This window comes from Microtus oregoni, unplaced genomic scaffold (genome assembly GCF_018167655.1).
Source record: "Microtus oregoni isolate MIOR12 unplaced genomic scaffold, Mior012 000005F_ref0000423, whole genome shotgun sequence".
Lineage (NCBI taxonomy): Eukaryota > Metazoa > Chordata > Mammalia > Rodentia > Cricetidae > Microtus > Microtus oregoni.
The window spans coordinates 6963389-6986893 of record NW_024543064.1 but is presented as its reverse complement, the minus strand read 5'-3'; the positions used below and the strand labels follow the sequence as shown (position 1 = coordinate 6986893).

Sequence of the window (23505 nt, the reverse complement as noted above, 5' to 3'; positions counted from 1 at the left end):
TTCAAGTCAAAAGTTGGTATGGTTTTAAGTTGTTTTGCTTTTGTAAAGAAAAATAATGTCATGTTTTATGTATAAATCAAAACGTAAGTCAAAGCCCCTTGTGGGGTGCGCAGTGTGCCAGGCTAGCCTGCTGCGCTGGTGCGAGGGGCCAGTTTCTCCCTGGGCACTTCCCCAGGGCTGGAGACAAAAATGCTGGGGAACAATTTGGTTTCATTAGGCAGGAAAAAAATTTTTCAACTTGATGTACCCACTGTACAAATGGAGACCAAGAAGCGCCACCTCCAAGCTGGAACCTTTGGTGGCAGCTGGACTCATGGAGTCCTGACACTGTCCTGACTGCCCACAGGCTGGGCTGTCAGGAGTGTGGAGGTCAGGCCAGGCCTCCTTCCCTATGGTAAAAAAAGAAAAGAGTACTAAAGCACCCGAAGCTTAGGAAACGACCTCCCTTGGCCGGGAGCTGGAGGCCAGCACACGCCTCACCTGGCAAAAAATGTGTACAAAAATAAAGTTAAAATTTTATCCCTGAATGACAGTGAAGACCCTTCCCTGCCCCATGCCCCTCCCCCACAACGAATCCCAAGCAGTGTAACACAAAGACACACAAAAACACACTCACACCCACATACACACGTGCCTGAGGCCAAAGCCTGGGATGGGGGATGGGACTGACCCCACAGGCACGTGGCCCCACGGTATTGAAAGGGCCAGTGTCAGGCCTAAGTCCCTCTTCCTTCCTCATGGGACAGATGTGCACCCAAGCCCGCAGTGCCCTCAGCAGGGCCGCGGTTGGGCATGAAGGGGACACAGGTGGGGCAGATGAAGGAACAGTAGGGCCTGAGGACCAAAGGAGAAAGGGGTCTGGGTGCAGAGAGGGAGGGGTCCAGTCTTGTCTAAACTGTGCAGCTCATGCGGAACTGGCGGCCAGGCAAGGGGGCTCTGGTGCTCTCAGGGCAATGGAGCTGCCTGCTCGGCCACCAGAACTCACCAAACAGGTGAGTGGGGCAGGACTCAGGAGGAGAGGGAACACAGGTACTTCTTGTGAGTCCCAGGCTCCCACCTGCTCAGCCCTGCCTGGAGCCAACAGTCAGGGGCAAGATGGGCTGCCAGGTGCCTGCTGCAGGGAGGCTTGCTCTCTGGTGTGGGGCCTTCTTCATCTGGGTTTTTGGCGGGGCACTGAGGCAGATCTCTGGTGTCTTGGAGTAGAGATGTGACCGGGTAGCAGCAGCAGGGCGGAGGCAGCTGGCCCCCGCTGCCTCTACAGCAGCACTAGTGTCCCCGGGGCTGGGCAGCTGTCAGAGAAGTCCCTGCTTCAGGGTCAGAGTGTCAGCACCAAACACAGCTGATGTCGGCAGTCTGTTGGGACAGCAGGTGTCCTGAGGTCAGGGACTCAACAAGGGCCCTGGTGTCAAGGCGGAGACAGAGCCCCTCAGGGAGGGATCTGAGCGGCAGTGGTGGAAGCAGCATGCGCCTGGGCAGTGCCCTCCAGAAGGGCAGTCACGGTGGTCAGCGCAGGCTCTGGTACAGGTAGGCTGAGGTGAAGACTGCATTGACGGCCAAGCTCACAGCCAGGAGGCCCCGGACCAGAGAGGGGCCAACACGAGCTGTAAGCAGGACACAAGTTAGAAGCAGTGTGGCAGGCACCCCAATCCTCATGTAGGGCGCTCAGACCTACCCCAGCTGGCCAGGCCCCATCTAATCTGCCCTCCAGCAAAGTCCTCCCTGGATGGAGGACCTGGGGCCCTTCCCAGGGTACTGGTTGGCCCTACATCTCTGAAGGCATATCTTTCCAGAACCCGTGTAACCACATGGACCCTAGGTGAGGCTACATCCAGGTAACAAGGGGGCAACCAAGATACCCAGAGATACCCATGTCACAAAGGAAGAAATGGGGTCTTGTGGAGGGCTACCCTGCTCAAGTCTCAGATTAAAAAGTAGACTCAGAGCTGGGAACGATGGCGCTTGTCTACCATCCCAGCACTGAGGAGACAGAGGCAGCGGATAAGGAGATCAAAGGCTTCTCACATTAGTGAGTTCAAAGCCAGCCTGGTTTACAGGAGACCTTGCTTAAAAGCAATGCAGCAGGGCGGTGGTGAAGTACACCTTTAATCCCAGAGGCAGGTGCAGGCGGATCTCAGTGAGTTCAAGGCCAGCCTCATCTACAAAGGGAGTTCTAGACAGCCAAGGCTGTTTTGAGAAACCCTGTCTCAAAAATACAAAAAAAACAAACAAAAAAAAAAAACAAAAAAAAGCCGGGCGGTGGTGGCGCATGCCTTTAATCTCAGCACTCGGGAGGCAGAGGCAGGCGGATCTCTGTGAGTTCGAGACCAGCCTGGTCTACAAGAGCTAGTTCCAGGACAGGCACCAAAGCTACAGAGAAACCCTGTCTCGAAAAACAAAACAAAACAAAACAAAACAAAAAAAACAAAAACCAACAATAACCAAAAGTAGAATGAGGTCATCATGGCCTCAAAGTCACCAGCACAGATGCCCGATCTGACTCTGGGGCAGCACTGCCCCCAGTCAGGAAACCTCGCTTGCTGACTTGTCCCTTCCACTAGTGTCCTGTCTCCCTTATGTGGAGGAGCTCACCAGGATCCACGGATGGTCTCACACTGCGTCCATCAGTAAGCCAGTAAGCAAGGAGCCAAGTCACCCAGGAGGCTGGGGGCGCTCTGGCCCACACCTGCTATCATGCTGAGACTCCAGAGAAGTACATCCTGGATGTCTTCAGTGTCAACTCTGAGCACAGGAGCCCTGCGCTACCCATGGCTACTGAACGTCTGACGTGGGGCTAGTGCAGCCGAGGAGATGAACTAGTGGAGTTACCACAAGTGTGGCGTTCTAGGAGGTTCTTTGTCACAGATACTGTAATCTCCAGAGAGGGGGCTTGGGGTTGGTTCTCCCACCCCGGGGTCACAGACCTTTCCAGAGAGCAGTCTCCTCGGAGCACCCTTTGGTGGTGGTGTCTACCACACAAGTGGAGGACTGGGACGAGTCCTCCTCTTTCTTGATGGAGCGGCTGCTGCAGGCGCTGTCTCTAGCCACCATCGATCGCATGTCTGCAGAAGAAAGAGCGATATGCCGCTATGCTCACAGCTCAACCCCAGGACATCCCCAGAGCTCTGCTTCAGTCCACGACAAGGTCCTCACAAGTCCCAACTGCTCCTCCTTGGAGCAGCAGAGGGCTAGGGCCTTGTCTGGACCATGTGCTGAGGTCAGGGCAGCACAAGTGCCCACTGGCACCAACCAGTAAGTCCCACAAGGCAGTGAGGACTGAGGCTGAGGACCAGAGCGGCTCCAGGCTCCGGGCTCCGGACTGCCTGTCCATCCCCTCCTCTCAGACCCATTTAGCCCAGGTGCTCAAATCTACCCACATTTACAGATCCAAGAAAGCCACATGGCCCACATTAAAGCCTAATTTTTTTTTAATTTCTTTTATTTAAATGTACCTAGAGGGACAACCGTGGGTGCTGGGCACCGAACTCTTGTATTTTCTGTTGTCAGCCCAGCCTTTAGGGCTGAACCATCCCTCCAGGCCAAAGTCTACACTTTTATTTTCCAGACAGGGATTTTCTCTGTGTAGCTCTGGAGCCTGTCCCGGAACTGTAGACCAGGTTGGCCTCAAATGCACAGAGATCCGCCTGCCTCTGCCTCCTGAGTGCAGGGATTAAAGGCGTGTGCCACCACCGCCTGGCTCAAAGTCTAAATTTTAAGGGAGTCCAACTAACTTTTAAAAATGTTTGGTAGAAAATGAAAGCACCCACGACAGACAGGTTGAGAGTGCACAACAGGCTTTCTGAGGTCCCAGTAGATGACAGCCAAATCCCGAGAGTCATTTATAAGAAGAAAGGGCAAAAGCACCCATCAGAAAGGGTTCAAGATCACCAGAGCCAGGCTGGGCAGTCACTACAGATGCCCCCCCACCCCCCAAGCACCAGGTGACCTCTGGGATCAGCCAAGAGCTCCCATGGCAATACCTGCTGCACGCTTCAGGCCCACATACCCATAGTATGCTGCTTCAGGCCCACATACCCATAGTATGCTTCGTGTCCCGTATGCGATTCCTCTGGGGGAGCTGGGGAGGCTCAATGAAGAGGCTGCCGTTGGGCGGTGAGTGCTCTTCCGAGCTGCTGGGAGTACTGGGCCCTTCCCCAGGGGTTGGGAAGAGCAGCAATTTCTGCCCTTTCAGGTTGAGCCGGGCAGGGCTGATGAGGGGCCTGCGGTGGCGCAGGGAGCCAGAGCTGGAGGCCATGGAGCTGGCCACAGAAGGCGCTGGAGAAGGGAGAGGGGAAGAGGGGAAGCTGCCCGACAGCAGAGAGAAGTAATCTGCAGAGAGGGAGGAAGACGAATCAGGGACACAGCAGCACAGGATGTGTGCCACGTGCTACTCGGACCCGAAGCTTCCCTTGTCTCATGAAGGAAGGATAAGGTGTGGGCTGGGAACGGGGGAAACTCTACAGGAACCTGAGGGAGGAAGGGCTGGGGCCATACCAGGAAGTGAACAGGGGGCGCGGGTAGGGTAGGAATGGCCCAGAGTATGTGTCTAGACCTCCCTGGGCTGAGAGTTGGGCCCTGGCAGCAGCGGGCTCGTCTGGTCTCAGGTCAGATGGCCTAGCCTGACAGGGCTGCACCTGGCTTATCTGTGAACACAGCATGATATTGTCTGACCCCCAACCTACTTCACATCAGAGAAAACCTAGACACGTCCATGTCTCTTGCCCAGGGTTGGGGTAACCTGCCTCAGGGGCACCTGTTAACAGCTTTCCAGGCCCTTCTGCCAGCTCCCCTTCTTCTTACCTGAAAGAGAAACCTCCCCAGGTGGAGACACCCGAGATGGTGGGCGGCTCCCGCTGAACAGGTACCCTGAGTCTAGGCAGAAAGAGAGATGCATCACTGACCTGAGGGTGACGGCCACCGCCCTCTGTCCCCACATCCCTGCCACACAGCGCTAGGTGCTTTCATGAAAACAGCAACTGCCATCCAGGGCATGTGGGGGCGGGCAGTCCCACTCTGCCGAAGAAGACACCGAAGCCTCCAGTGGTCAGGGGAAGGCAGTGGCTATGGTCTCTGCCTCTTCATTGCTTGCCCTTCCTTCCACACACGCAGTGTTTTAAAAAAAAAAATCAATCTTCACTTTTAAAGTTTAAGTACATGAGTGATTACTTATATGCACTATAGTTTAGGTACATGAGTGTTTACTTGCATGTACTATAGTTTAAGTACACGAGTGTTTGTTTACTCGTATGCACGTGCACTATGTGAACCCAATGCTGGCACAAGTGGGTTGCAGATGGCCTGAAACTGGAGTTACCAAAGGTAACCACCGAAGTATACCCACCAGAGTACCCTCCACTGAAGTATACCCACCAGAGTAACCTCAAGGCAGGTCTGTGGAAGCTGGGAAAAGGAATCTCTGAGGCATGAGTGTCAGGATTTAGCAGCTGGCAGAGAACAGAAGCATGGAGGAGAGGGAGAGACAGACAGACAGAGACAAGAGGCCCATGCTGATACCTGTACCCTAGACCCGGTTGGTCTCCTAGTATGTGAGCCTTAGACCTGCAAGAACATGTTCTCGGACCCACTCCTTTTGGAGATCCTGCTGTTACCAGAACCCCCGTCCTGACTGAGACCAGCAGCCACTTCTGCAGACTGAGTGCTGGGCACCTAGTCCACTTCCTTTCCCCACAGTCCCAGCCGCAGCTGCCTTATTTTATTGCTATTATCATTTTATTTTATTTTATTTTTATTTTTTGGATTTTCGAGACAGGGTTTCTCTGTAGTTATTGGTTAAATAATTCTTTTTTTTTTTTTTTTTTTGGATTTTCGAGACAGGGTTTCTCTGTAGCTTTGGTTCCTGTCCTGGAACTAGCTCTTGTAGACCAGGCTGGCCTCGAACTCACAGAGATCCGCCTGCCTCTGCCTCCCGAGTGCTGGGATTAAAGGAGTGCGCCACCACCGCCCAGCTGCTATTATCATTTTAGATGCTGGGGAGGATGCAGGGCCTGTATACCCTAGGCAACTGCTCTGTCATCTAGTCACACACCCAGTCTAAACCCAAGGCCCGGCCCTGTACCCTCGTGACACTTGAGGATATGCTAGCAGCAACCCGCTGATGTACAGGCTAATTCCTTAGTTTCCTGCATATAATAAACCCTCACAACGCCCAAAAGTGTACAGGACTGGCCTATGTCAGACAGGGAAAAGAACACTTTGGCAACACAACTCTCACAGGTGGCAGTAGCACCCCCATTTAACCTGCAAAGAGCAGCAAAGGGGGAGAGGCACACTGGCAGCTGAGTGGGCGGTAGGCAGAGCCTGGAGCTAGGTAAACGGGCTTAGGGAAATTGCTTCCTGCACAAGGAGGTCCTGCCTTTCGCCTTGGTGCTGGGTATCCTGAAGCTGAAGTTACAGAAGTGATAAGCTGCATGACATGGGTGCTGGGAACAGAACTAGGGTCCTCTACAAGAACAACATGCACCCTTAACCCTTGAGCCATTGCTCCTTTTTTCTTATTTATTTACTTACTTAGACAAGAACCTGATATGTAGCCTGGACTGGCTTTGAACTCTGGGGTTCCTCAGCCTTGCAAATGCTGAGATTACAGGCAGGCACCACCAGGTTCAGTTTGGGTCTATTTTTTTTTAAAGAACTAAGACCTGCATTCGGAGAGGGCTAGGGGCTCCCTAGCTCCCAACTTCTGGCAAGGGTTCTAGAAAACGCTCCCAGTTTCAGGTTTCCCATCAGGACCCTGCACCACAGCTGTCACTTACACAGCCCAGAGAGGCCTGCCAGCACCTCCAGCTGTGGCCGCCTGCGCCTGTGCTCTCACAGGCTCCGATGAGTAAGTGAGAGAGGCTGGCACTACGCTCAGAGGAACCTGGCTCACAGGGTTACCCAAGCTTCCATGGATGGTAAGGACATCCCCATCTCTACCTACCCCTACCTCAAGGCCTGGCACTGCCCCTGCTTAGCTCAGATGCTGTCTCCTCAAGTGTCCTATATCTCTGGCAGGGAAAACACCGAGCGTGTACACAGCAGGTGAGAAGCAGCCTGCATTAAGGGGTCTGGCTGCCAGGCTCACACAGCTCTAAAAGGCAGGAGGACCTTGAACAAGTTACCAAAGACTGGGGCTTCTGATGATGTTGTTGATGGTCTTAAGAGGGAGCCTGGCTACAAGACCAAGTCCAGTGCCTATTTATAGCTTAGTAAAGAAGAAAGGGGGTGAACCAAGATGCACCCACATTCCTCCTTGAAGCTCATTCGACACCTGAGATTGGGGCAAACTCTCAGGTAGGTTCTCAAAGGCAAATGAGAACCATCACTAACGCACCTGGATTAAAGCATGTTTAAAACTGGATATGGGGTTGGCGAGATGGCTCAGTGGGTAGAAGTCGTAAGGACAGACTTGACGACTTGAGTTCGATTCTCAGATCCCACTGGTGGCAGGAGAGGTGCCCCTCACATGTCCCTCCAGACAGGGCCAGGGCTTGGTCTCTTCAGGCTCCACAAGACAAGCAACCAACAAATGCAACTGACAGAGACAGAATCTTTGCCTTCCAGGCACACATTCTCCAGATAGAAAGGCAGAAAATGATAAAACTCAGTGAGCACTCATTTACTGAGACACAAGGGATGCTTGTCACTCTTCGGAGCACTTTTTTTAGGGGGGGGGGGCAATGACAGGGTCTCACATAGCCCAGGCTGGCTAGTAGCTGAGAATGACGTTGAACTTGTGATCCTCCTAGTTCTGCCTTCAGAGTGCTGGGTTTACAGGTGTGCGCTTTCACGCTGGCTTTACATAGTATTGGGGATTGAACTTGGGACCTTGTGAATGCTAGCCAAGTACCCTATCCACGTAGCTGTATCTCTAGTCCCCTTTTGAGCCCTTGAAATATATCACTTCAAATAACACAAGTGCTCATGACGAATCCTTCTACAGGCCCAGGCTTTAAGGAGGGAAACAATGGGATGTGATTGGTCAATGTGGGTGCTGAGTGGGCTCACCTGGGTCTGAGCCCAGCCCTGCCCATCTCCTTAGCTGGAGTTCAAACCAACTCTTTGGTATTACCCCATCTCCTCCTCACAAGATCCAGGCCTACTTGGATTCTGTCATCAAAGCTGGCAAGGTCTTACCTGTCCGGGTCAGAGAAGGTATGGTTCCCAGTGAGAGGGCCCGGCTGAGGCGGCCTGGCAGTGAGGAGGGAGAGACCCGACGAGGAGATCGGAAGAGCTGTTGCTTGGTCAAAGGCAGGAAGCCGGGTGGGGTGGGGATGAAGAGAGATGCTGGTGACGTTGTGATGCTTGGGCAGGGCACGGCCAGGCTGGGGCTGGAGGGGAAAAGGTTGGCAGAGTCTCCTGAGAAGTACCTGCAAGGGCCAGGGCCACAGAGAGGGGAGAGTAAGCCAGGAAGGTTCTGGAAATAGCCTTTGCACAATGGGGCCTGTCCCCTCCCAGGGTGTGAGGTGGGCCTGAGTCGGGGTCCCAGACGAGGCGTGCGTTAGTCGAAGCAAAAGAACAATTGTATACTTATTAGGAGCGGGTGGCTGGGAGACACCAGCATGACCCACCCCACCCCACATGCCCCCTCCGGCCCCCTCAGGCTCACGGCAATCTACCTCCACTACATCTCCGCATTAAAGTGACACTGTCACCTGGCCAGCCTCATGCCAATCCCTTTTGCCCTGAAGCAAACATTCCATCTCCTGACCAGGCGCTCGGTGAGGCTTGAACCTGGGTTCTTCCGGCCACCTCCCAATGGAGCATCCAGCCGCAGAGACGCTTTGGGTGGTTCCCAACTGGGCTGAGATGCTGTCACATCTCCCTGGGGCCAAGCCTCACGAAGCCAGGCCTTGGATCCCCAGAAAAGGTTCTTACACTGTGCACGCCAAACTCAATCTTAGGAAAGACCCCCAAACAACCAGCAAGCTGCCCGAAAGACAGAAGGTGACAGTGTCTCTTTAACTCGAGAACAGTACAAATCACACAACAGAACCTGATGGCCACAGGCCACCCATGTCAACCATGCTTCTGATTAAGGCACCCGATTACAGAGGGAGAGGGGCAGAGGCAGTTAATCCATTAGTCTGCCATCTGGAAGGATTCGGGTAGCCAGCCTTACCTCGGTCCCAAGGGACAAATGAGCCCAGCAGACAATGTGCCGACGGATGGGCTGGCAGGGTCAGGCCTCATGGTGAGCAGGGGCCTAGGTCCCCATGCCGTCATGGCCGAGGGCTTGGGGTGGGGAGCTACTGCTAGCCAAGCTCCACACCACCCCTCTCCCCATTTTTCAGTTTTGTGAGAGAAATGTATGTAGCCATCTGGTGAACGCCCAATCACATGACCTTCCCAGTCTCTTGTAAAGGCCCGTGATGCACCTGAACTTCTAGCTCGGTGTTTGGGGAACACAGGGAAATCAGGGAACAGCAAAACCGCAGAGGGGCATTTGTGGACACCCTAACTTTGCTCCTTTTGGGGGCTCTCAGAAGCCCTACTCCTTGCTCTAAGACTTTGTAGGATGGGGTTAACCTCAGTGGTAAAGTATTTGTCAAGTGTGCGTGTCTGTGTGTGTGTGGGGGGGTGTCTGGGTTTGATCTCCAGCACCAAAAAACAAAACAAAACAAAACAAAAAACAAAAAGGGCAGTTTCTCGTTCCATTTCAGGATTATGACTGAGTCTGTCTGGCAGGACCTCAATGAATGGCTCAGGGGGACACATTCAGGCTCTTTAGGGCCAGCAGAGGTGAGGCTGGAACCTGGGTATCACACGCTTGACTGTGGGAAGACACTGGGCCTTGCTGAGAATTTGGTGGAAGTTGTGGCAGGGTGTTGGTCTCAGAGCAGGTGCACAGGCATGGCCAAGCCCTTCCAGCAGGTGGCAGCAGGACACTACACTAGTCCTCCTGTGCCCATTCTTTGCCATAGCCGGGAGCCAAGGGTGACCCTAAAATAGACAGCCCCCAAGGTTCAGCAAGCAGTGGGGGATGCAGTACACAGAGAGGGTCCCAGTTAGAGAAGGACTATAGTCCCTTGGCCCCATATGGGCTGGCCTTTGCTAGCATATCCTCCTTCCCTCCAGCTTTGCTCAACCCTGGGGCCATGCCGTGGTCAAGCCTGACAGTCCTGGCCACTAAGCACAGGGACGTTGCGGGTCTTGAAGCCTCTGATAACACCAGCATTATGAGAGAGGGCTTTGGAGGTCTGTTCCCTCTGGCTGTGACACAAGGTAGCATCATCAGATGAGTGGATCCCAAAGATGGGAGCCTGGCAAGGGCTCAGCTCTGCTCTGCCCTGGGCAGTCCCTGAGGCAGCATCCTCTGAAAAGGATCCAGCGCTTCTTTAGTTGAGTGGTCCCTGAATCCCTGCAAGCTCGAACCCAACTCTCTGAGTCGCATGTTTCCCGGAAGTCCTGACTGTGACCAGGGCCATAAGGCTGAGGTGGGAGCTTCAAGACTTCCTCCCCATCAAGAGCGTAGCTGCTAGCTAGCTGGGTGGTGGTGGTGCACGCCTTTAATCCCAGTACTCAGGAGGGAGAGGCAGGCAGATCTCTGTGAGTTCGAAGCCAGCCTGGCCTACAAGAGCTAGTTCCAGGACAGGCTCTAAAGCAACACAGAGAAACCCTGTCTCGAAAAACAAACAAACAAAAAAAAGTAACTGCATCAGCTTATTCACGTGGGAAAAACACTGGGCAGCAAGACAGAAACAGCTGTGCCCTCAAGCCATCCGATGTCATCACCAGCTCCCCAACCTGCTCCCAAGCCCAGACTCCTGTGTAAATGCAGTGCCCCTGAAACCCACCCCTCCCACCCTGGCACAGAAGCCCTTCTGAAGAATCATGAAAGAAAAAAGGACGCGGTACCTGGTGCCAACCCGAATGAGGGCCCAGGAGGCATTTATTGAAAACACAGCATTCAAAACATGACGTCTATGGCCAGTGATGGTTACAGTGATTAGGGCGCTAGACAATTAGTCACAATCCTACTACACAACACAAGACTTGTACTGGGTTCAGAGAGACGGCACAGCAGGCAGATGGGCTAGCCAGGGGATGGAGGAGGGCGATCCTGGTCGTTTATCCCAGGGCAAGTGTTACTAGTCTGTTGGGCCAGTGTGGGGATTCCAGACCCAGAGCTGAGTACGGCTCCCTCCTTCCTTTTTCAGGGATACAATCTGTAGGTACCCAGGACGATCCCACTCTGACCAGGGACAGTCTGGTGGTCATCCCCACTCAACAAGTCACAATCCAAGGGTGCCCACATTTCCTCAGCTTCTGCCAGCAACACCAGAACATGCTGGTATTTTCTCCAACTAACTTTAAAGGACTATTAATGCTAAAAAGTAACACAAAACTCTTTAAAATGCCAGGAATCCTTGTTCCACCATGTTTTCTACACCCACCAGCAGGCAGGAGAGACATGCTTAGCAGGGATCCTGACTGGCCAGAGCTGGCTCTGTGTACCATAAATAATTTAAATACATACACACACAAACACACACACACCCTGCTTCTATCCAAAGCCAAGAATGCAGAAATCAGCACCCTCCTGCTGGCCTCTTTCAGAGTGAGATCACAACACCACGCAGAGGACGCAGAACACACAGACAACGGCCCACTACCTGTCCCGTCTTTTTCTGGGACCAGTTTCTTGGGAGAGTCAGGCAGGTGTTCCCTGTTCTCTCAGGAAGCTGTGCCATAGGGCCAGCGGTAGCAGGCCTACACCTCAACTATGGCCTCATCCACACCTCTTCAGAAGGGCCTTCTACACCCTTAACTGAGAGCAAGCTGAGCCCTGAAACGCCAGAAACAAGACCCGTCTTCTGACACTTCCAGCTCACCACACATGCAGGGTAAGACTTGGCTTGCTGCATGATTAAGGAGGGTCGAGGGCAGAATGCCTTTTAAGGACCCTCAAACAAGCTTACCACAGCGGGGGCTGGGTACCTCTGTCAAGCTCCCAATGGGGCTCTAAGAAGCTTCCTCACAAAGACCCAGCAGCTGATGGCCACGTTTGACGTGACACTCATTCATGTGTAATCTGCCTGCGCTCTGGTGCAGAGGGGATGGAGCCTGCAGCTCAGTGGGATGTTTGTTAATATAAGTGATAGGACCCAGCAATGGAGGGAGTGTGCAGTCCAATGGAGCCACCAGAGGGCAGCACGTCAGAGGGGTATAGCATTGGCCTACGCTCTGGATGGCCTTAGACAATGAGTTTTTATGTGGTCACCATGTGGTCCTCAAATTCACTGAGGCCAGCACCCCAAGGCCCTACATAAGGACCCATTTCCCACTTCAGATGGTTAACCAAGGCTAAGGGACAATAGGGCCAGAACCACACAGCTAGCAAGGGCCTGATCCATGGTCCTTCCCCTAAGGTGGAGACTTTTGGGGGTGGCATCCTAGGAAGCTGTGCCTGAAAGAAGGGTGAGGCTGAGACACGGGCCCTGCAGCTGCCCCTAGAGAAATTGAGGGCCGAAGCCTTGGCACCCTCCAAAATTTATTCCAAGGAAGCCACTGATGCTAGAGATGGACAAGGTGACAATGACTTGGTGTCACCAACAGTCCTGTTTGGGCAGAACAGCTACTGATCTGGGATAAAACGTCCTCCTCCTGCCTGGCGGGCTACAGGTGCCTGCTGACCACACAATGATGTACTCTCCACTCCCAGGGAACGACCCCAAGGGAAACAAGGAACTGGGAATAGATTCCAGGAGGGAACAAGGGACCAGGAGGGGCAGCTCTGCTCTGGTCCTGGCTCACCCTGTTGAGGCCACAGCCTCGCTGACCAGCCAGGGTATAGCAAATGACAAGGATACAGCAGGCAGTCTCCCCAGGAAGAGTGGGGACAAGATGGGGGTGCCTGGAGCTAGCAGGAAGCCATGGGTCAGAAGCAGATCACCTGTGAGCTGCCAAGTTTGGATCACCAGGGCTATGAAAAGGTCTTAGGCCAGAGAGATAGTGGCAGTTGTGAGCACCTACAGGCGCCTGGGAGCACCAAGACTGGGGTGTAGGGGCTTGGAAGTGCTGGGAAGTAAAGGAGGAAATGGAGGGGTAAGCATGAACTCAAGGCTCTGCTAAAGGTGTGGGAGTGGGGTGGGTAACAAAAGACAGGGGTTGCCTGCTTCAGAGAGCGGGGCCAAGGTCCATCACCTGTCCTCCTCCCCACCCCCCGCAGTCACTGCTGCTTCTCTGACCTTCGGGGCCGGAACCTCCGTGGGCCCGTAGCTTTCCTTGTAGCCACAGCTGCAGTGAAGCCCACCAGGCAGCACAGGGACGTGGTGCTAAGCTTGAGTGTGTCGAGCCAGCTTGGTGAAGCAGCCTGTAGATACTGTTCTGCCAGGTGCAGTCCCAGCAGCAGGGCCCAGAGACAGGTAGAGAAGGCATCGATCCGTCGGAGCCTGCTGGAGAAAGCAAGGTGAGTGTGTGCCCGGCAGACACTACCAAACCCTGAGCCCCACCATTTCCTGCCCCCACACCCCATCCACACTGGGTCCAGCTCAGAGACGAGGACAGAGAGGTCAGTGGAGGGTTTGAGTTCATTCTATGACTCAAGGCTGCCCGCACTAAGCAAGCCGGGGCTCCTACACCCATGACCTAGCCTGGGAACCAGGGGCAGGTGGCTTCTACTACTCTGATTTAGAGACTGTGAGGAGGCCGGGCCGAGGCCGAGGCAGCGGAGGACTGGCTCAGTGTCACCATCGCCTGTGGTACTGTGCTGTCCTCCTGATCCCGGAGAAACTAGACAGCTTTGTCTAGCTGCATGGAGTTCAGTCCAGAGCAGGGGGCCAGAAAGACCCTAGGCAGCATTGCAGACCTCTGCCCACCCATGGCCAAGGCCCCACAACACACCTGATACGGCCAGCCAGCAGCATGGCCAGCAGGCAGGTGAGCAGGCCCACTGCCACAATGCTGGTCTGGTGGCTCTGCCCAAAGGCCCAGGCTTCACGTAGCTTTTCTGTGGCATGCTCTGGCAACATGCCCAGCAGCTGCTGCCAGCCCTCGGCCTGAGCAGTGGTGTTGTCGGATGCAGCAGAGCTGTTGCCCCCAGGAGGCAGGGCCAGGGGCAGGGCGGCTCCTGGGGTGAAGGGTTCGCTGGGGCCATACAATGTAATGGATAACAAGAAGGCACAGGCCAGGAAGGCCAGGGCACGGAGCAGGATGACCTGGAAGGGTGCCTTCATTGCCGAGGAACTGAAGCTCTGAGGGAGGGAGAGACGGGTCAGTGAGAAGCAAGAGAGCCAGCAATGGCCACCCCTGTGCCCACGATGTGGGGATGCTGTTCAAAGGCCCCACTCCAGACCTAGGCTACTGCCTCACTGGGATGGTCTCCAGGGAGGACTCTGCTCCTTCTCCTTTAGAGGAATATTCTATACACTGGTGACTTCTCTTTCAAATTTGTCAATCATGGTCGAGTTTTCATCAAACATTCCTATCACACCTGGCTAAGGTGTGCGACAGCCACATCACGATCCTAATCACTCTTTTTTTTTCTTAAAGTAATTTTGTTTGTTTTTTCGAGACAGGGTTTCTCTGTAGCTTTGGAGCCTGTCCTGGCACTCACTCTGTAGACCAGGCTGGCCTCGAACTCACAGAGAACCACCTATCTCTGCCTCCCGAGTGCTGGGATTAAAGGTGTGAGTCACCACCGCCCAGCCTTTAAAGTAATTTTTATTTTTATTTTATGTGCATTGGTGTTTTGCCTGCGTGTATATCTGTGTGAGGGTGTTGGGTCCCCTGGAACTGGAGTTACAGACAGTTGTGAGTAGCCATGTAGGTGCTGGGAACTGAACCCAGGTCCTCTGGAAGAGTAGTTAGTGCTCTTAATGGCTGAGCGGTCTCTCTACCCCCCATTGTTAGGGAGAGCCAACGACAGCAAGGGGCCATCAGGCAACTGTTTCTCAGAAATGTGGTCTTGGCATGTTATGCTATGTCTCGGTTGCTAGGGTCCAGCTCTCAGAGCATCTTCCCACACACTCAACACCCAAATGCCCCACAGCCTCAGACCTGCCCATGGGCCTGGTCAGCCTCCCGACGTCGGAACTGGTGGCTGAGCAGCAGGGCACGCAGCTGGCGGTTCTGGTGTTTGATGTAGTACTCAACAGCTGCCTGGCAAGGGCGGCATAGCTTGTACATCTGCTCCAAGTGGTGGCGGTACACCTCAATCTCCTCATCATACCGGCCCTGTGGGCAGAAGGTCTGTGTTATATGTGGGAACTGGGTTTAAACGCTGGCCCTGCCTGTGAAAAGGTCATAAGAGCTCCTGGGAGTAAGGGCTAACCAGCAGAGGCTAGGAGCCCGCTAGACAGTGACATTAATGTCACTCTGTAGCTCAGGACCCACTAGGTTCTGGCAGGAGGAAAACCTAGGATTAGACCCTGCCTTTCTCCTTGAGTCTGAAGGTCTAACTCACTCAGGGAGCAAGCTAGCTGCTGGCTCAGCCTGGGTTTGCCAGAGCCGACCACTCTCGTTCCACAGCAGCTGAGGAGAGATGCTCTATCCCTTGCTCCCTCAGAGACACAGCAAGGCCCAGCCAGTGGTCAGTAGGAATGGCCATATGATCTCTTGTTGGGCCCAACTGGAAAGTCACCTCACGTCCTCACTGTAAAAAACATTCAAATAGCATTTACTCATTTCATTACTGTATGTGTGTCAGCATGAGTGAAGGCTGAAGGGTAACTTGTGGGAGTTTTTCTCCTTCTACCATGTGCACCCTAGAAAGCAAACTGAAGACAATCACGCTTGGCAGCAAGTGTCTTCGTCCGCTGAGCCATCTTGTCAGCTCTCCCTCCTGGTCTTCTGGCTCATTCCTGACTTCTCCTCTCTCCTAGGCACCTTTGAGCCTCAGGTGGGATTTGCCTTTTTCCCTGGATGCCATGTTAGGCAGGACAGACTACTGAATGAGACCAGGATGGAGCCCCTGACACTGCAGCCAGAGCCCAAGGCCTCTACTTCCCTCTGCTCAGGGACAAACCCTTCTGGCCTGACAGGCCTTGGTTTCCACCGAGTCTTCCCAGCCGTCACCAGATCACACCTCACACCGAAGGCAAGCTGGGCTCCCGCTGAGAAGGAAGCCCCACACCCTGGAATGTGGGGACAGTAGGAGGTGAACAGCTATCTGGCTCTGCCTGCCCACCCCGTGCATGCTTGCATGCTCACCTCCTCACGTGGTGTGAAGGCAGCCAGCTGCTTGATCTTGGTGGTCTGGTGGTGGCTGCACCGCCGGCAGAGCAGGACCTGGCTGCTCACCCACTGCTGCGGCTGTGTGGGGTCACGGGGACTGGGCACACTGCTCACCACGTGGTTCAGGTGTTCCAAGTACTGTGCGGGGATCGGCTTGTTGTAGTCTCCATTCTGGGCAAGGGAGGGGGCTCCAGTCAGTGTGGCCCACTCAGGGATGCTCCAGGACTTCAGACAACCCTACCCTGGCTTCTTCTTCTTCTTCTTTTTTTTTAAAGACTTATTTATTTATTCAGTATATAGTGTTCTGTCTGCACGTACACCTGCACACCAGAAGAGGGCACTAGGTCTCATTACAGATGGTTGTGAGCCATGATGTGGTTGCTGGGAATTGAACTCAGGACCTCTGGAAGAACAACAATGCTCTTAACCACTGAGCCATCTCTCCAGCCCCCTACCCTGGCTTCTTTACACATTCCTTCTGATGCTGCCTCACATGGAACCCTCAACATCTAGGTGCCAAGAAGCCACCCAATCTGTGCATCAGGGCAGGCTGTGGGGTGCCCCTGACCCACGTCTCCTACCCTGGCTTCATCCCTAAGAAACACTCTGAAAACTAAGCCTGCCAGTGGGCCTTTGGGTAAGCTGTCTGTTTTAGCTTCAGTAAAAGCCATACTCAGACACTCACACTCTATGGTAGCTGGACAGACAAAGCCGTGACAGAAAACAAACCACCCACAAAGCTGAATACTTAGTGTCTGCAGCAACTGGGCTGCAAACCTGCCTGACTTTGGACTTGAACTCCGATCCTGCCACCTGTTGGGTAACACAGGACAACTGGCCACAGCTCCCTGCACCTGCTCTTCCTCCTCAAAGGGAGACATGGTGGCAGGGCCACAGTTAGACTACAGTGGCATGGTATGTGTCAGCAGCAGCCTGAGCACCGGCCCTCCACCCGGCGCCAGCCCACACCTCTTGGAAGCCGTTGTATTGTTCGCAGTGGGGGCAGTCCCAGCAGTTGCGATTCCCATAGGGCACCAGTGTATCGTGGTTGCAGAACCAGCAGTTGACCATAGTATGCGTTGGCTTCACCCTGTGGACCAAGGACAACAGAGTTGGCCTGGAAGACCTTGATGAAATGAAAGATTATCCAAGCACAGGAAGTGGTATCCAAGGTGGAGATGGAGGCCCATCCAGAAGAGGAAGTCATGGCGGAGGGAGGCGGGCCCCTAGATGATGCTGTGTTGCTAATTGACAGTACTTCACGAGAGGCCGCTGGAGACTCACCAGCTCTGTAGGCTCTGCAGTAGCCACCTGGGAGCCCAGGGCCACCAGCCCCCACTGTTTCAGGGTCTCAGACATTAGGGTGATGGGAGGGCACAGGGTTAGGGCTAGCTAACCAATGGACCAAAAGAGATGAAGCTTAGAACCCCTTATCCCCCATAAGGTCTGATCCTAGGGTGTAGAAGCCATATTTCCGGAGAGTTCTAAGACTGAAGGGAGTCTTTTGTCCTTCCCAGGAAAAAATCCCTAGAGAGAGAGCCGAGGACGTCAAGGGGTAGGGACTGGTGACGGGCAGTGACAAGTCACAGCTGCTCAGCCAGGAGAGGAGGCCCACAGTGGGTTTTGTTGACCACACGTCTGTTAACAGGTGGGGCCTAAAGGATAATCCCGGCCCAGACACTGGGGGATCTGTGCAGCATTGCAGAGGTCACACAGCAACCGCCCAGCAAAAACCCAGGGCCAGGAATCTAGAAACAATACCAACAAAGGCAGCCGGCCCAGCAAAAACCCAGGGCCAGGAATCTAGAAACAATACCAACAAAGGCAGCCGGTGTGGAGCCCTGTCCCCTGACCTTGTCTTGTCCCTCAGAGGCCATGTCAAGCTCAGGGGCACTGCTGAGAACTGGGCAGAGTGAGCCACCCCACAGAAATGCCCAGCTCCTCAGACAGCATGACTTCCTGGCCTTAGCATCCTGAAAGAGGAGGAGCTGAGTCCCAGGTTACGGAAGCTTATGTATGTGTGTCCCCACGAGATTCCCATTTGTCAAACTCAGCATGTAAGTCATGCCTGTAAAATGGAGCAGGCACAGTGCTAGCTGCTTCCAGAAGACAACAGCACGCAATGACAGGATGTGAGGAGCTATGTGATGGAAAGGGTCACCTAGTCAGAAGCCCAGGGGGGAGGACAGCCTTGGGAGTGGGCTCTAGTTCCTGCAGGACTGTCTACACCGCCTGGCCAGCAGCTCTACTCCCTTCCACCTCCCATGGGCAGGTTAAGAAAGGTATCCTGTCAGCTGGGGTATGAACACCCCCCTCACAGACAGGGCTTGCTCTTGGGAAGCCCCGAACAGTGCTCTAACCTAGTCAATACCAAGAAATGACAGGGACGCAGGATGATGAGGCTGGGGTCCCTAGCAGCCTCACACTTCCTTCTGTCTCAGTTCAGGCCTGACCCTGCCACTCAGCAGGAAGGCGTGTCGGAGAAACGGCTCAGCAGTCAAGATTGTTCACTGCTCTTGAGGACCTGAGTTTGGATCCTAGCAACTACTTCTGGTGGCTAACAACCACTTGTAACTCCAGCTTCAGGTGATCCGATGCCTCTGACCTCCATAGACCCCTGCATTTACACATAGACACACACACACACACACACACACACACACACACACACACACAGAGCTTAAAAACAAACAAGCCAGTCCACAAAGAAACAGACCCTTCACAATGCACAAGCTGGGCAGGGTCCCCTGTGCTAGCGTCTCAACGGTTACTCTACCTCCTAGAAGCTTCATTCTAAGCCCTCACTTCTCCAATGGGTTGCTCAGACTTTGCCCTAGAGAGCCCACTGCCAGTACCTGGTACTCGAAAGCGTTACTGGCCCCATCACAGAAAGAGCAATGCAGAAAACTGCGGCAGGGGCTGCAGCTGGAGATTTGGAAATGCGCTCTGCCGGGGTGCCCACGTGTGTGGTATTCCCGGGCAATTAAGCACTTACTTTGTGGTAATTTGTACATCTTTTATAGGCCTCTTTGTAATTATGTCCAGGGTATGCCTCATAGCTGGTACTCAGGCAGTGTGACCTCTCATATGTCCCCGAGTCTGAGACATACACCCATCTGCCCCTGGGGCTCCTTAGCTCTGTTCTATTTGCTGGGAAAGGCCAATTCTGGGCTTGCTCTGGGTACCAAGGCTGCCAGGAAGCCCCTCCCACTCAGGAAGCCATCATTTCCACTCTGGGTCTCCAGCTCTGTTGCTAGGGAAATGGCTCCTGGCCTCTGACAAAAGCCTGCCTGGTGTGGAAGTGGAATGCAGGGGATTCATCCTCCCTAAAGTTGGAGGGGGTGGATGCTGCAAGGGGGTGTTCTTTTGTGGCCAAAGAAACCATTGTTCACCATGGCTAGGTGGGATCTCTATACCAGAGGCTATCTCCTTCAGGGACAGCCCCAAAAGGTATGTGGCAGGGGTAGCAGGCAGCTGGCCAGAATCTTGGAACCTCCAGCACCAACCAGCGCTGCTGCATCATGTATGAAAACTGTCCCAGCAGCCACTTTACAGCTCCCACACTGTCCCCAGGCCAGAGCAGACAGTTCTGGCCTCAGAGCTCACCCAGCTTTTGCTCAGGGAAAGTCCCCTTAAGTTTCCCTTGCAAACTCCTTGGACCACTTTTCTTCCTCAAGCCAAAAACCTCAATTCCATGATAAATCACATTTGGGGAATAAGATGGAGGTGATGAGACACAGGAAGGAAGGTGACTTGGCAGAGGCAGCATCTCAGCCCATGGCCAAGCCCAAGTCACATTCAATGCCACGGGTGGGTGGGGGACCTGGAAACCATATCCCCAGCGGGTCACCCTGACTTTAACTCTTGGGATACCAGAGGGAACCTGAAGGAGCCATGGTGGACGGATCTTTACAGAAGGGGACAGGGGCGACTACATGCCTGGTGTCCTCTCCAAGGGCTTGGACACAACAGGGGAAACACGAACATGGGCCTCTGGTAATGTTCTCTCCACTAGCCCAGGACATTTGGGAAGAGCCAAACTCCTGTCCCCACACCTCTGCACTACTTTAAGTCCCCTGGCCCGGGAACCACTCAGGGCCCATGCTACATCACACAGACACTGGATGGGGCTCAGTTGTCGTGGGCTACTCTGAGTCTGTGGGAGGCCAGTATGCCCACCTCTCCCAAAGGCCTGAGAGAGGCAGGCCTGGATCTCAGGGTTCCAGGGAAAGTTCAGCTTCACAGGATGCACCTTCTCTGCTCTTCCAAGTGTGACCTCACCAAATGGAAGAGTCCAGGGAGGCACACCCGCGCTTCAATGGCAGCAGCAACTCCACAGAGCCTGGACCAATGAGGTCCAGATCTCTGGCCCAATCTCACAGGGATCCGCTGACGAGAACATAGATTCCCCCCCCAAACTGATCCCTTGGGGACAGACACATCACCCACCCTGTCCATTGAGCACCACTCAAGGCTTTCAGAGATGACGCATGAGCAGTACGCACCAACTGGGCTGGGATACAAGGAGAAGAATGAGAATTCAGAGTAGCTGGCAACAGATGCTACAGGACTGACTAGCCAACCTGCGGGACACATGCTGCCATCCACAAACAGGTTCCCTCAGCAGCGGGGCAGCAGGCAGGAGAGGGTCATATGAAATGTGCCCATAGGAGTGGCGTCCGCTCAACTGGAGTGGGCAGCTCAGAATGGTGAGTGTTGAGGTGAGCCCAGACACAGTAACTGCCTGTGGGATAGTTACTCTGAATGGTGGGATAGGCTTTGCTATGCATCCAGAGGCTGTGTCCTCCTGAGTTCCAAACACAGAAACTACGATCTCAATAAACACCAGCTGACGCCACAGGCTGTGCACGCAGGATGGCGATGGGTGCCGAGACGCACTCACAAGGGGCGAATCCCAAGTACATTATACAAACCCAAGACAGGCCAGAGCAGTAGCATGAAGAACTGTGGCACCTGAGGGAGATGTGGGGCCTCCACCCCAGAGCTACAGGTTCAGAGAAGCTGCTTGTGGGTGTGAGACGGGGCTCTTCCACTTACAGCTGGGCGACGAAGGGCATTTCTCGAGGCTTTGTTTCCCCAGCTGTAAAATGGGTGAGAACGGTAGTACCTGCCTGACAGGAGCTGCTACTTAACGGCAGATACTCACTGCGTGTCACCTGTCACCGATACAGGAATGGCAGTTGCTCTCATCATTAACAGGGACAAGAAAACTCCACGGGTAAGGAAGCAGGGGGGCCGGATTTGGGCTCTAGAGGACTTCCCAGCAACCACTTTGGCTGTGTGTGTGTGTGAGTGAGACAGGGTTTTTCTGTATAACAATCTTGGCTGTCCTAGAACTTGTTTTGTAGACCAGGCTGGCCTCGAACTCAGAGATCCGCCTGCCTCTGCCTCCCGAGTGCTGGGATTAAAGAACAGTGCCACCACGCAGACACTCTTTAGCCAATTTTAAAAGTCAGGAAGGACTGACCTGAAGAGAGCTGATGAAACTTCTTCGCATGGCTCCCAGGGCCACACTGGCTTGCCCTGTTAGCTCTGTGCTCAGTTTACAAGCACCCACTCCACCAAGTGCCCTTCCAAAAACAACTCCTTGGAGGCTTCCTCCGGCTTACTCAACGCCCATTCTGCCACAGCTGATGATTCTTGCCTGCCACAGCATCTCCCGCTAGGGAAGGCGAAAGCTGCAGCCTCTGGCTAAGCCAGTCTCACTTCAGAACTGTGAGTGGCCAATTTCCCTCCAGATGAAGACACCACGCAGCACCATGCTTTGACCAATCTGCACCAGTCAAAGTCTCCACCTTGACAGTCTGGTGTGAGCACGAAGGGACTTGGCTCCCACTGCAAAAGTATGCCCTGAACCTCACCAAGGCCTTGGATTCCTGTCTTCAGCCGAGGGCACCAAGGGTGACAGGCGGTGACCCAGTAATGGCCACAGTCAGTTCCACTCTGCTCTTGCAGCCTGTCCTGGACTGGGAGAGAGGCAATGGCACCAGGTGGAGCCTGGGCTTTGGGCAAGCTCTGCTTGGGACATGGACAGACCACAACTCCTTGTTGGCAAGGGATTATGGACAAGTCCTGAGCTTTGCACATCCCTGGCTGTCTCCAAGAAGCTCCATAACGCCGCATATATTCCTGTCCTCTGTGACATGATGAGGCGGGCTATTTCTTCACCATTCGTTAGAGGCTATTCCATTTCGGGGCTTGACCAGGGAGGCGAATGGCCAAGACCAGCTTTGAGTACTGGGGTCCCCGTGATCTCTAAGCCATGACAGGGCAGAGGTACAGCCCCCAAACCCATCCCAGACAGGTGTCCAGAGAGTACAGCCTCCTCATCTTTGGGCAGTAGACAAGTTCCCTAAATGTCTGTCTCAGGCTGCTACTGTTCACACGTGCCTCTTCTAAGTATTTAGCTCGAAGGCTACTCCGGGGGGAGCTCCCTTGAGGAGTGTTACTGCCATAGCAGGAGGACCAAGTGCCAGCTCTCATCACCCTAACCGAGGGGCTGCAGAGGCCCAACAGGGCAGTACAGCCAAAGGCTCACGCCTCGAAGGGATGAACAAGCAGGCTGCCCCCTCCCCCAACCACGCTCCGAGGCTGCCTCCCGACGAGGTCTTTAGGGCAGAGGAGATCTCGCGCATTCGCAAGCAGGCCTGGCCCGCACCGAGACTCCGCCGTGGCCTCGCGGGGGCGGGGCGGCAGCGGCCCGGGCCGCGTGCAGCGGAGCGCGCACTCACCTCCGCGCTATCCGGTAGAGCAGCACGCCGGCGGCGGCGCACGCCGTGATCCCTAGGCCGCCCGCCAGGCCGGCGGTGGGGTAGCTGGCCAGCAGCGCGCTTACTCCTTCCATGGCTCCCGGGCGAGGTCGGTGGGCCGGGGGCGCGGGCCGCAGAACGGATTCCCGGCGGCCCGCGCGCTCCTGCTGGCGCCGTGACCTTCGCCGCTTTGTAGCCGGCGCGGGCCCGCCCCTTGACTCGGCGCGCTCCCGCCGTGTAGCCAATGGTGGCGCGGGGCGAGCCTGAGTGGGCGGGGCGCCGGCGGAAACGCTCGGCGCCGGCTCGGAAGCGCCCTCCAGCGGCCGGAGTTGGAAAGCCATGCTCTAGAGCTGTAGGGAGCCCCGCCCGCGCCCGCTCCCTGCGCAGGCGTATATCATGCTGCTTAGTCCAGCTATCCCGAGCCAACGCTTCCTACTGCTTTCCTCCGGTTAGTCCTGTTTTCCTGGCGTCGGGCCAAAGTCGCCTGTGCCGCTCCAGAGGCCACCGTGGTTAAAAATTAGCTTGCACAAACACAAACTCCAAAGATGGGAACGAGATTAAA

The 23505-nt window shown here is 54.6% G+C and overlaps 1 protein-coding gene across 2 annotated transcripts; it reads right to left on the bottom strand.

The window, feature by feature from the left end:
* On the bottom strand, positions 1–23145 carry LOC121448388 (transmembrane protein 201). Of its 2 annotated transcripts, none has more exons than XM_041652368.1 (11): positions 22926–23145; positions 17143–17263; positions 16150–16344; positions 14998–15174; positions 13843–14192; positions 13188–13391; positions 8134–8366; positions 4798–4869; positions 4033–4326; positions 2922–3059; positions 1–1601 (listed from the first exon to the last, which is right to left on the bottom strand). In XM_041652368.1, the coding sequence occupies exons 1-11, from the start codon at positions 23036–23038 to the stop codon at positions 1504–1506; spliced, it is 1995 nt and encodes a 664-aa protein (XP_041508302.1). In that variant the 5' UTR covers positions 23039–23145; the 3' UTR covers positions 1–1503. The 2 variants fall into 2 exon arrangements, with proteins under 2 accessions (XP_041508302.1, XP_041508303.1); XM_041652369.1 differs by having other exon boundaries at positions 8134–8327.
* Positions 23146–23505: the final 360 nt, after the last annotated feature.